An 11,906-nucleotide genomic window follows, 5' to 3' on the forward strand; every position below is an offset into this window, starting at 1 on the left:
TGGGGAGCGGGTGGCAGGACCGGGTGGGGGAGGGATCTGGGGGAGGGGGCACTTGGAAGGAATTTTTCCCCCTTTGGTGGGCTGGAGCAGCGTTTGCCATTGTCCTGGTGCCTCGTGAGCCGCGGGCAGGGGGGCAGCAGTGGCATGGGCAGGAGCCCTGGCCCAGCCACTGACGCTGGCCGGCGGCTCCCTCGCAGGCTTCTCCATCGAGGGCCCATCGCAGGCGAAGATCGAGTGCGACGACAAGGGGGATGGGTCGTGTGACGTGCGCTACTGGCCCACGGAGCCCGGTGAATACGCCGTGCACGTCATCTGTGACGACGAGGACATCAAGGACAGCCCCTTCATCGCACACATCAAGCCAGCCACCAACGAGTACTTCCCAGAGAAGGTACAGCCTCCCCGGCCCTGCCCGGCCTCCCCTGCCCTGGCCCCTACCCCTACCCCTGCCCCTGCCACTTGAGCTGGAGGAGACTCTCCATGAGCTCTGTGCAGTACGGGGGCCTATGACACGTCATCTGCAGCCAGACCTTTCGCTGCCTGTCTGCTCCCCTACTCTAGCTCGTCCCCTCTCCCCTTGCCTCCTCAGGCGTTGGGGTCCCCTTGCCCAGGAGCCCGGCTCAGGGGTGGGTCTCAGGAGACAGGTACAGAAGGAATTGTAAAAAGCTTTGGCCAGATGAATGAGTCTGAAATTGACTAAGGAAACTGAGGACAGATCCTCTCGGGGGGCCTTGGCTGGCTGGCTCCATGGGGCGGGGAATGGGGCATACGGCCTTTCTCCTCCAGGGAGTGCTGGTTCCGATCCGGCTCCAGGGCAGGGGACTGGCTGGCCCATGGGGTACAGGGCTTTTCCCCGCCAGGAGGCACTGTCTCATCACAGAGTAAAGATCATTGCCATCCAACAGCTGCATTAGAGCCCGGGTGAAATGAGTTTGAGGGGTCCCAGCCCCGTTCCCAGGAGTCCCAGCCCCCCATTCACCCTGGCAGGGACGGACTCTCTCCCTGCAGCACTGGCGCTCAGTGATGGGAGGCTGGGATTCTCCCTCCCCTGGGGGGTCCCTTCGGGGCAGGAGGCTGCTACCCGGCCCGCGCAGGGCACGGTGCACCCCTCCCGGTCCGGCGTTCCTGGCGGGCTGCCCGGCTGAGTTCTCCTGCTCTCCTGCGACAGGTGAAGGCCTTCGGGCCCGGCCTGGAGCCCACCGGCTGCATCGTGGACAAGCCGGCAGAGTTCACCATCGACGCGCGGGGAGCAGGGAAAGCCGAGCTCAAGATCTACGCCCAGGTAGGAGGGGCCCCGGCGGGGGTCTCAGCACAGGGCACCTTGTTGGGACCAGCCCTGGCAGGGCATCCGGGGCAGGTTCCTCCTTGTGGGCTGCGCTGCACCGTGGGACGCGCTGTGGGAATTTCATTGCCGGCATTGGCTGCTGCTGGAGACCGGGAGACTGGGCTAGATGGGCCCAGGGTCAGGTCTGATGCAGCCAGGGGCCGGGAGACTGGGTTAGCTGAACGTAAGAGTGGCCAGACTGGTTCTGACCAATGGTCCATCCAGCCCCGTATCCTGTCTTCTGACAGTGGTCAATGCCAGGTGCCCCAGGGGGAATGAACAGAACAGGGAATCATCAAGAGATCCATCCCCTGTCGCCCATTCCCAGCTTCTGGCAAACAGAGGCTAGGGACACCATTCCTTCCATCCTGGCTAATAGCCATGGATGGATCTATCCTCCATGAATTTATCTAGTTCTTTTTTGAACCTGTTATAGTCTTGGCCTTCACAACATCCTCTGGCATGAAGTTCCACAGGTTGACTGTGCATTGTGTGAAGAAATACTTCCTTTTGTTTGTTTCAAACCTGCTGCCTATTAATTTCATTTGGTGACCCCTAGTTCTTGTGTTATGAGGAGTAAATAACACTTCCTTATCTACTTTCTCCACACCAGTCCTGGCTTTATAGATCTCAATCATATCCCCCCTTAGTCATGTCTTTTCCAGGCTGAAAAGTCCCAGTCTTATTAATCTCGCCTCATACGGAAGCTGTTCCAGACCCCTAATCATTTTTGTTGCCATTTTCTGTAACTTTTTCATTTCTAATATATATTTTCTAAGATGAGGCGACCACATCTGCACGCAGTATTCAAGGTGTAGATGTACCATGGTTATATAGAGTCAATATGATATTTTCTCTTATTATCTCTCCCTTTCTTGATTATTCCCAACATTCTGTTTGCTGTTTGGCTGCTGCTGCACATTGAGTGGATGTTTTCAGAGAACTCTCCACAATGACTCCAAGGTCTCCTTCTTGAGTGGCAACAGCTCATTTAGACCCATCATTTTGTCTGTATAGTCGGGATCATGTTTTCCAATGTGCAGTACTTTGCATCTGTCAACATTGAATTTCTTCTGCCATTTTGCTGCCAATGTGACGGGATCTCTAGGTGCAGCCTGGGACTGTGGGACCATTGTGCCCCCTTAACTCTCCAGCCTGGGCTGTCTCTCACAATGCCCTGGTAGTGACCAGCAGCAAACCCCTCCAGGCGCTGTGATCACTCAGCACAACCGCATGTGGAGCCCCACACCCCCCAGCTAGATTGCCTGAATGTTCCCAGAGCCACTCATGAATCACACAGAGAAAGGCACCAGCCAACCTCCCCCCCAGCTCCCAGCCGTGTACCTCAGGAATATACCATCTTGCACTGCTCAAGGTGAGCTGTGCAAATTTATTAATAGGTTCACCATTTCATCAGTGGAAAGTGGATATACAGCAGCCTTTGCAAAACCTGAGCAGATTTGCCACACACTTACTTCAGGCAAAGTCACTGGTAAAGATAAAAAAGTTAATCACATTTATTGACTATAAACGGTAGATTTTAAGTGATATTAAGTGATAAGCCAAAAGTCAGTTAGTTACCAAAAGAAAAGAAAATGTAAGCACGCAGTCTAAACTCAACCCTGTTAGACTGGGCAACATCTAGATTAAGCAGCTACTCGCCCCACTGGATGAGTCCTTAATATACAGGTTTGTCCCTTAAACCTGGGCCAGTCTCCCCTGCTGGACTCTTCAGTCTTGTGAGTGTCCTTGTTGCTTGCAGTGTAGGTGGGGGCAGGAGAGAGGCCAAGCTTGGGGCCAGCGTGTCTGTTTTATACCCTCAGTCCATGTGCTTGGGGAGCACAAGTCCAGGCCAGTCTGGGGACATTGCTGAGTCTCCAGGCCAGGCTGAGCAATTCCCCTGGTGTGGCCTCATACAGATGAGCCACTGATTTGTAGCTCCCTTGCTGGACAATGGCTGGTGGTGTCTGTCCAGCACCTGCCCAGGCGCTGGTTACTGTCCTTGTCATTGTCTCTGTGTAGCTAGTATCTGGGTGCCTCCCAAACCCACAGCATGTGTTAGTGAAAACCATTTAACAGGCATTGATGACATACCGCAGACGTACGCAACCTCATGAGAAAGCCAGAGGGTTTTCCCAGCTTGGACTAATTTGAACTTCAATCCCAGTGTATCTTCTGTTTTTTCCAAGACATACAGGGTTTTTTTTAGACTCTTGTTGAAAAAAGAGTATGATGAAGACATTACATTTGTGGCTTTTTGAAGACTCTGCAGCTCGTACTAGGGCTAGTTGAGTAGATCATAGAATCACAGAAGTGTAGGGCTGGAAGGGACCTTGTCTAGTCTGGTCCTCTGCACTTAAGGCAGGACTAAGTATTATCTAGGTCAGGGGTAGGCAACCTATGGCACAGGTGCCGAAGACAGCACGCAAGCTGATTGTCAGTGGCACTGGCACTGTCTGGGTCCTGGCCACCCGTCTGGGGGGCTCTGCATTTTAATTTAATTTTAAATGAAACTTCTTAAACATTTTAAAAACCTTATTTCCTTTACATACAACAATAGTTTAGTTCTATATTATAGACTTGTAGAAAGAGACCTAAAAACGTTCAAATGCATGACTGGCACGTGAAACCTTAAATTAGAGTGAATAAATGAAGACTCGGCACAGCACTTCTGAAAGTGATTCATAGATTCATAGACTCTAGGACTGGAAGGGACCTCGAGAGGTCATCGAGTCCAGTCCCCTGCCCTCACGGCAGGGCCAAATACTGTCTAGACCATCCCTGATAGACATTTGTCTAAACTACTCTTAAATATCTCCAGAGATGGAGATTCCACAACCTCCCTAGGCAATTCATTCCAGTGTTTATCTACCCTGACAGTTAGGAACTTTTTCCTAATGTCCAACCTAAATCTCGCTTGCTGCAGTTTAAGCCCATTGCTGCTTCTTCTATCATTAGAGGCTAAGGTGAACAAGTTTTCTCCTCCTCATGATGAAACACCTTTAGATACCTGAAAACTGCTTCAATGTCCCTCTCAGTCTTCTCTTTTCCAAACTATAATAAACCCAATTCTTTCAGCCTTCCTTCATAGCATGTTCTCAAGACCTTTAATCATTCTTGTTGCCTTTCTCTGGACCCTCTCCAATTTCTCCACATCTTTCTTGAAATGCGGTGCCAGAACTGGACACAATACATAATTAGATGGAACAAGGTGGACGATGTGGTTCTGGCGGGACCCAACTGAGAGTGCCAGTTCAGGACCAATTGCTCAAACAGGGCAGTCACAGCCAAGGCTGGGGTTTCTCCACCTCTAAGGCAAACCAAACCAGCCAGACAAAAATGACTTCGGTTTCACCCCACTGGCTAACCCCAAGTCCACAAGCAATTTCCTTAGACACTCCAGTCTCCCAATATCACACCAGTCCCACACGTCCTAGGGATGAATGGTTATGAAAACAACACCCCAGTAAAAGAAAAAGGTTCTCTCGATCCAAAGGACCAAGCCCAGACCCAGGTTATATACACATCAGATCTTACCCACAAATCAGCTGCGTTGCCAATCCTTTAGAATCTAAAATCTAAAGGTTTATTTATAAAAGGAAAAGATAGAGATGAGAGCTAGAATTGTTACATGGAATCAATTACATACAGTAATGGCTAAGTTCTTAGTTCAGGCTTGTAGCAGTGATGAATAAACTGCAGTTCAAATCAGTCTCTGGAGTACATCCCAGCTGGATGGGTCATCAGTCCCTTGTGCAGAGCTTCAGCTTGTAGCAAAGTCCCTCCAGAGGTAGGAAGCAGGATTGAAGACAAGATGGAGATGAGGCTCCGCCTTATATAGGCTTTTTCAGGTGTAAGGACACTTCTTTGTTCTTACTGTGGAAAGTTACAGCAAAATGGAGTCTACAGTCAACATGGCCAGTTTCTGCACACCCTGCTGAGTCACAAGGCGTATTCGCCTCCTCTCAATGGGTCAATTGTGTAGCTATGGTCCTTAATGGGCCATCAAGCAGGCTAAGCTGAGCTGACACCAACTTGTCTGGGATCTTTCCCAGTAACACAGCACAAGTTTGAAATACAGACAGCATACAGCCAATATTCATAGCTTCAACTACAAAAATGATGCAGACCTACAGACAGCATAATCATAACCAGTAATCCGTAACCTAGTCTTAGACACCTTATATGACCCCCTTTACACAAGATTTGGTGCCACTACAGGACCTTGGTTGCAACCCATGTTCTATATGGTCCCAGTTTATACCAATAACGTCACAAATGGGTTTCAGCAGATCAGAACCTTTCCCCTGATACCTCACATGGCATGTTTTATATGCAAGATCACAGTTAGATCTAAACAATGAATATGGGGGTTCCAGGGCGCTCCCGCGGGGTATAGAGTGTCACAGCCCAGTCACCCAGTTTGGTGAGATCCTGCTGTATCTCTTTACAGTTTCCTTTGGACTTAACTAGCTTGAGTAGTTTTGTATTGTCCGCACATTTTGCCATCTCACCGTTTACGCCTTTTTCCAGATCATTTATGAATATGTTAAATAGCACTAGTCCCAGTACAGCCCCCTGGGGGACCCCACTAGTTACCCCTCTCCATTCTGAAAATTGAGCATTTATTTCTACCCTTTGTTTTCTGTCTTTTAACCACTTACTGAGCCGTGAGAGAACCTCCCCTCTTCTCCCAGGACAGCTGACTTTGCTCAAGAGCCTTTACTTTGTCAAAGACTTTCTGAAAATCTACGTACACTAGATCCACTGGATCCCTCTTGTCCACCTGCTTGTTGAGCCCCTCAGAGAATTCTAGTAGATTGGTGAGGCATGATTTCCCCCTACAAAAACCATGTTGACTCTTCCTCACACAAATCATCATATAGTTCATCTATAGTTTCAACCAGTTTGCCCAATACTGAAGTCAAGCTTACCAGCCTGTAATTGCCAGGATCACCTCTGGAGCCCTTTTTAAAAATTGGTGTCACGTTAACTGTCCTCCAGTCATTGGGTACAGAGGCTGATTTCAATGACAGGTTATAAACCACAGTTAGTAGTTCTGCAGTTTTATATTTCAGAACTCTTGAGTGATACCATCGAGTCCTGGTGACTTATTACTGTTTAGTTTATCAATTTGTTCCAAAACCTCCTCTAATGACACCTCAGTGTGGGACAGTTCCTCAGATCTGTCACCTACAAAGCATGGCTCAGGTGTGGGAATCTCCCTCACAGCCTCTGCAGTGAAGACTGATGCAAAGAATTCGTTTAGTTTCTCTGCAACGGCCTCGAGTGCTCCCTTAGCATCTCGATCCTCCAGGGGCCCCACTGGTTCTTTAACAGGCTTCCTGCTTCTGATGTACTTAAAAAATGTTTTGCTGTTAGTTTGAGTCTTTGGCTAGTTGCTCTTCCAATTCTTTTTTGACCTTTGATTATACTCAGCCACTTGACTTGCTCCTTTCTGTTTTCCTCGGTAGGATTTAACTGCCAATTTTTAAAGGATGCTTTTTGCCTCTGCCACTTTTACTCTGCTGTTTAGCCACAGTGGCACTTTTTAGGTTCCCTTCCTATGTTTCTTTCAATCTGGGGTATTGTCACAGAGTGTGGGGAAGTCATGGCCCTGCACCCCCCACTTCTTGTGATTCATTGTGACTCTCAACCAGCCAGTAAAGCAGGAGGTTTCTTAGATGACAGGACACAGTCCCAAGCAGGGCTTGTAGGTACAACCAGGACCCCTCAGCCGGGTCTCTCTGGGGGGCGAGGAGCTTAGACCCTCGACTTGGGGTTCCCTGTCTCTTCCCAGCCAGCCCAAACTGAAACCAAAAACCCCTCCAGCAGGCTCTCTCCCGCTCCTTCCCTCCCCCTCTCCCTTTGTCCAGCTTCCCGGGCAAAGGTGTCAACTCGCTCACCCCCCCTCCCCCGGCTCAGGTACCGTCCCTCACCTAAAGTCACCCCCTGCTCTCCCATCCCCCATGCAGACAGTCCCAGTAAAACCAGAGACAGTCCCAGGTCACTCTGCCCCACTCCCTGCTGTGTCACAGGTAACATTTCATGGGAATGAATATTAGGGTGTTCTTGAAAAGTTCTCATTTCCCTTTGGGGGCTGTTACCTTTTCATTTCCACTCAACTCACTTCTTCACTTCTATGTAGTTCCCCGGTCTGAGGTTAAATGCTGGGCGGGCTTCTTTTGTGTGACCCCCCCCCCCCCCCGGGATGTTGAATTTAATTACACTATGGTCGCTACTACCAAGTGGTCCAGCTCTATTCACCTCTTGGACCAGACCCTGTGCTCCACTCAGTACTAACTCAAGCGTTGCCTCTCCTCTGGGTGGTTCCAGGGCCAGCTGCTCCATCTGAGGTGTCATGAAGCTTTCTCTCTGCATCCCGTCCTGAGGTGTCGTGTACCCAGGCAGTATGGGGAGAGTTGAAATCCCCCGTTATTACTGAGTTTTCTATTTTTATAGCTTCTCTAATCCCCCTGAGCATTTCACAGCCACTGTTGCTGCCCTGCTCAGGCGGTCGGGAGCACGTCCCCCCCTGCAATACTCCTGTTATTCCAGCCTGGAATGTCCATCCAGACGGTCCGTGGGACAGTTTGATTCCTTTGCAGTTTTTACTATGAAATGATAAAATCTTTACTGGAAAATCAGTTGGGCCCATGGTGGGAAGTGACAGGCGGGTGGGCGGGTTACCAGGCCAGACAGGCCTGTGGTGGGAAGTAACAGGTGGGCGGGCAGGATGCCAGGCCGGACGGGCCCGTGGTGGGAAGCGGCAGGCGGGCGGGACGCCGGGCTGGACGGGCCCATGGTGGGAAGCGGCAGGCGGGCGGGATGCCGGGCCGGACGGGCCCGTGGTGGGAAGTGGCGGGCAGGCGGGATGCCAGGCCGGACAGGCCCATGATCTGGTCTGAGTTAGACCGGCCATAAATGCAATCCAATGGGAGGAATCCCCCAGAGCATGCGGCACTAGCAGGTTGCCAGCCAGAGCCCCATCCTGTGCAGAGCAGGTTGCACAGGGGGAAGCAGAGGATCCTCCGGGGAGCAGGAGGGGTGGCTGTCTCTGGCCCGCAGGGTGATCACACAGCCTGGGGCGGGAGTGACCTTTGCCATCTGGTGCCTGCCGCGCAGCTGAGCTCCTGTTTGTGCCCGCAGGACGCCGAGGGCTTCCCCATCGACATCAAGATCAAGGACAACGGTGACAACACCTTCCACTGCGTCTATGTGCCCACCAAGCCCATCAAACACACCATCATCATCTCCTGGGGCGGGGTGAATGTCCCCAAGAGCCCCTTCCGGGTGAGTGCCCCCGTCTCTTGCTGGCCCTGTGGTGGGGGACTGAGTGGGCACCAGAGCCCACTGGCTGGGCGCCCGGCCCTGCTCCTAGACGAGTGACAAGGCAATGGCAGAGTGCTGAGGGGGCTCCGGATTCAGAGGGGATTCCAGGCCCTCACATGGCTTGGAGACACCCCCTTCCTGGTGGTGTCCCAAAGGAGCTGGACCGGGCATCCTGCCCAGCCCACCAAGGATGGAGCTGCCCCCTCTGGGTGTGGGGTGGGCTCCCCCGGCTAGCCAGAGCCCATGGACACCACCCGGCTAGCCAGAGCCCATGGACACGCACGTTGCTCCTGGCAGGTGACTGTGGGCGAGGGCAGCCACCCAGACAAGGTGAAGGTGTACGGCCCCGGCGTGGAGAAGACGGGGCTCAAGGCCAACGAACCCACCTACTTCACCGTGGACTGCAGCGAGGCCGGGCAAGGTAGGACCGACCGAGGGGCCACGGGCATCCCTGTCCTTCCCTGGGGGCACTAACTTTGGTCAGGGCACCGCTGCCAGCCGACAGCTTTCGGGGGCCCACGTGTGCAGCGAGCGGGATGGATCTCAGCCCGGTCTTGAGCGGGATGGGCAAACCACTAGCACAAGTGCCACTGGGTCTATGGGGCCTGGGCTGGGCAGCTTGACTGAGGGGCCACGGGATACGTGGGGCACAGAGAGTGAGCTGCCCCTTGCCCACTTAAGGTCTAGCGGGCGATGGAGGCTGCTTGTGTCCTCCAGCCAGGGCTAGAGAGCAAGTTCCCCACTGCAGGCCGGCCCCACTGCCCTAGGGCTCAGCCGGCCCAGCCCAGCCCCCCCCGACCAGCCCCCCTGCTCCTGGGGTCAGCCTGCCCAGACCCCACTGACCAGCACCCTGCGTGCCAGCCCCCGTGCCCCGGGGGTGCAGCCGGCCCAGCCCCCGCTGATCAGCACCCTGTGGGCCAGCCCCCCGGCCCCTGGGCTCAACTGGCCCAGCCCCCCATGACCAGTGCCCTGCGGGCCAGTCCCCCCCCCCGCTGGCTGGCTCCCCTGTGATGTGGGCTTCCCGACTGTGTTACAGGGGACGTGAGCATCGGGATCAAGTGCGCCCCAGGTGTTGTGGGGCCAGTGGAGGCCGACATCGAATTCGACATCATCAAAATGACAACGACACCTTCACAGTGAAGTACACGCCGCCAGGCGCCGGCGGTACACGATCATGGTGCTCTTCGCCAACCAGGTACGGGCTGGCACGGGCGGTACACGATCATGGTGCTCTTCGCCAACCAGGTACGGGCTGGCACCGGGCGGTACGCCATCAGGTGCTCTTCGCCAACCAGGTAGGGGCTGGCGCGGGCGGTACGCCGTCATGGTGGCTCTTCGCCAACCAGGTACGGCTGGCGCCGGCAGTACGCCGTCATGGTGCTCTTCGCCAACCAGGTACGGGCTGGCGCCGGGCGGTACGCCGTCATGGTGCTCTTCGCCAGCCGGGTACGGGCTGGCGCCGGGCGGTACGCGTCATGGTGCTCTTCGCCAAACCAGGTACGGCTGGCGCCGGGCGGTACGCCATCATGGTGCTCTTCGCCAACCAGGTACGGGCTGGCGCCGGGCGGTACGCCGTCATGGTGCTCTTCGCCAGCCGGGTACGGGCTGGCGCCGGGCGGTACGCCGTCATGGTGCTGTTCGCCACCAGGTATGGACTGGTGCTGGGCCCAGGGCAGCAGAAGGGAGCATGGGCCATCTCGGGGGGCTCAGACCAGCCTCCCAAAGCCACTGTTGTCCCCGTGTCCCTCAGGGGAGCAGCTCAAGGGGCTCTGTAGGGGGCTCCCTGTGGCCTCTCACCCCGGCACTGGGATCCTGGGAGGACCTGCCATTGGCTGGGTGTGCTGCTCTCCAGGCTAAGGAGGAGGCCCAGGGGAGAGGGACAGAGCCATGCCGGGGGCGTCTGTGCGGCTGGAGGGGCTTGGCCAGGGCAGCTGTGGGACCCACGGCTGCAAATTCACATCCCACTGCAGATCCAGCCCAGGTGCCGCGCCCCACCCCAGAGGGGGGCAGCAGTTTGGAGCCGGCGGGCAATTGCTGGGCAGGCGGGGGGCTCCAGAGGAGAGAATCATAGAATCATAGAAGATCAGGATTGGAAGGGACCTCAGGAGGTCTCAGTCCAACCCCCTGCTCAAAGCAGGACCAATCCCAACTAAATCATCCCAGCCAGGGCTTTGTCAAGCCTGACCTTAAAAACCTCTAAGGAAGGAGATTCCACCACTCCCTAGGGAACCCATTCCAGTGTTTCACCACCTCCTGGTGAAATAGTGTTTCCTGATATCCAACCTAAACCTCCCCACTGCAACTTGAAGCACATTACTCCTTGTTCTGTCATCTGCCACCACTGAGAACAGTCTAGATCCATCCTCTTTGGATCCCCTTTCAGGTAGTTGAAAGCAGCTATCAAATCCCCCTCATTCTTCTCTTCCGCAGACTAAACAATCCCAGTTCTTCAGCCTCTCCTCATAAGTCATGTGCTACAGCCCCTAATCATTTTTGTTGCCCTCCACTGGACTCTTCAATTTTTTCACATCCTTCTTGTAGTGCAGTGCCCAAAACTGACACAGCCTCACCGATGTTGAATAGAAGGGGAATGATCACGCCTCCATCTGCTGGCAATGCCCTACTTAACACCAAAATGCCATTAGCTTTCTGGCAAAAAAGGGCACACTGCAGACTTATATCCAGCTTCCTCACTGTAAACCCTCAGGTCCTTTCGCAGAACTGCTGCAGCCATCCGTCCCTAGTCTGTTACAGTGAATGGGATTCTTCCATGCCTAAGTGCAGGACCTCTGCACTGTCCTGCTGAACCTCATCAGTTCTTTTGGCCCAATCCTCTATTTGTCTGGGGGCCCCTCGTATTCTAGCTTTAGCCTCCAGGTATCTACCTCTCCTCCCAGTTTAGTATTTCATCTGCAAACTGCTGAGGGTGCAGTCCAGGCCATCTCCAGATCATTAATGAAGATATTGAAACAAAACCGGCTCCAGGCCAACCCTTGGGCACTCCTCTGAAACGGCTGCCAGCTAGACAGGACCGTTGATCACAACCAACTGAGCCCGACGAATCTACCAGCTTTCTATCCACCTTGATCCATCACAGCCATACCTTCTTAACCTGCTGGCAAGATACTGTTGGGAGACAGATGTCAAAAGCTTTGCTAAATCAAGGAATAACACCATCCAGCTTCCCCTCAGCACAGAGATTATCTCCTCATAGAGGAATCAATTAGTCAAGCCTGGACTTGCCCTTGAT

General features: G+C 53.7%; 1 protein-coding gene across 1 annotated transcript in view; it reads left to right on the plus strand.

Annotated features, from left to right (window-relative positions):
• Positions 1-11,906, plus strand: part of FLNC (filamin C) — a 71,341-nt gene that overhangs the window by 24,316 nt on the left and 35,119 nt on the right. The window contains 9 exon segments of the mRNA XM_075071596.1: positions 198-391; positions 1,169-1,282; positions 8,474-8,617; positions 8,954-9,077; positions 9,693-9,767; positions 9,770-9,851; positions 10,003-10,102; positions 10,204-10,304; positions 11,521-11,533. Of these exon segments, the coding sequence (XP_074927697.1) occupies positions 198-391; positions 1,169-1,282; positions 8,474-8,617; positions 8,954-9,077; positions 9,693-9,767; positions 9,770-9,851; positions 10,003-10,102; positions 10,204-10,304; positions 11,521-11,533 (947 nt within the window).

Source organism: Chelonoidis abingdonii, chromosome 1 (genome assembly GCF_003597395.2).
Source record: "Chelonoidis abingdonii isolate Lonesome George chromosome 1, CheloAbing_2.0, whole genome shotgun sequence".
Taxonomy (NCBI): Eukaryota; Metazoa; Chordata; order Testudines; family Testudinidae; genus Chelonoidis; species Chelonoidis abingdonii.